The sequence below is a fragment of the Trichechus manatus genome, unplaced genomic scaffold (genome assembly GCF_000243295.1).
Source record: "Trichechus manatus latirostris isolate Lorelei unplaced genomic scaffold, TriManLat1.0 scaffold00002, whole genome shotgun sequence".
In the NCBI taxonomy this organism is placed as follows: Eukaryota; Metazoa; Chordata; class Mammalia; order Sirenia; family Trichechidae; genus Trichechus; species Trichechus manatus.
In genome coordinates, this window is record NW_004443938.1 from 19675410 (window position 1) to 19676662 (window position 1253).

At 38.2% G+C, this 1253-nt stretch overlaps 1 protein-coding gene across 1 annotated transcript in view; it reads right to left on the reverse strand.

Annotated features, from left to right (window-relative positions):
* The window catches only part of ESR1 (estrogen receptor 1), a 569447-nt gene that overhangs the window by 254176 nt on the left and 314018 nt on the right, over positions 1–1253 (reverse strand). The window contains exon 5 of the mRNA XM_004368823.3: positions 616–732. Coding sequence (XP_004368880.1) covers positions 616–732 — 117 coding nt within the window. The remainder of the gene's footprint in view (positions 1–615; positions 733–1253) is intronic.

The following is a 1253-nucleotide window of genomic DNA, read 5'->3' on the forward strand; positions in this document are numbered from 1 at the left end:
GTTGCACCACTAGGGCTCTTTTGTGACTTGTAAGTGCTCAATAACCATTTCACTGTTTCCAGCGCCATGCTAGACACTGTGGTTATAAAAGCTGCTGGCCGACTCAACTTGAAAAAGAAAGCTGCCTTTTGATTGAAATTCACATTCCCTGAGGGATGCTAAGAGACTGAAAGGTTATAAGTTAGTTATTCAGCTTTCACATTTACAAATCTCAATTTGGGGAAGATTTTATTTTCAGATATCGTGTTCTAGCATTAGTGATAAGAGCAGTAACTAAAAAGTATTTCTAGAATAATTCACTGAGTAGTCTTCCTTTCCTTCTACCACCACCTCCCACACACTTTTGACTCAAAATATAATTATTTACATTTAAAATATAAAACACAAAATGGCATGTTAGAATTTCCAGTTCCAAATGTTTCCTTTTTAAAAAAGTGAAATGTATTATAAAAATATTTTTGTTGCCAAAAAATAATAATAATAATGACAGTGGGAAAAATATTTTCACTTAGAAGAGAAAACAAGGAAAGCCCATGATTATTCCAACAGAATCAACACAAGCTGGGTGGTCAACAAGGGTATCCTTAATGGCCACCCTGCGCCAAGGGTACCTACCACCTTTCATCATTCCAACTTCGTAGCACTTGCGCAGCCGACAGGCCTGACAGCTCTTCCTCCTGTTTTTATCAATCGTGCATTGGTTAGTGGCCGGACACATGTAGTCATTATGCCCTATGAAAAGCAAGAGGGAAGAATTAATATCATTTCATGATACTTAGCCAGTCAGTATCTACAAGGAAGCTGTTTTCTTATCACTTACGTGGCCTTACTATGTTGTTACCTCAGCCTTCCTTCCTTTTTCTGTCATTCTCTAAGTTTAAAAGAACACTTCTGGACTTAATTTCTGCCTCAGCCAATTGCTTACGGAGTTTTTCAGGCAAATCAACTTCAGTTCACACGGCCTATAACTGGGAGCACCATGTTTTATAAGGTTAAAGTTTTCTCAGCAGATAAGGCTTTTTTTCTTTTTTTTTGACCCAGGCCACTTGCTAAAATTGTTGTCAGAGTAGAGCTGCTAGAAACAGAACTTTCAGACAGAGAGTTTCAAAGTAGCCCTTCCTAAAATATAACTTAAAGAATCTCTAAGTCAGGTATTCAGATGCAGCTGAGAATATCGAAATTCAAGTTGGGGTGGTGGGCTGGGATCAACTCTTGTTCCCTCACTTACGAGCTGGAGGATCCCAAATAAGTTA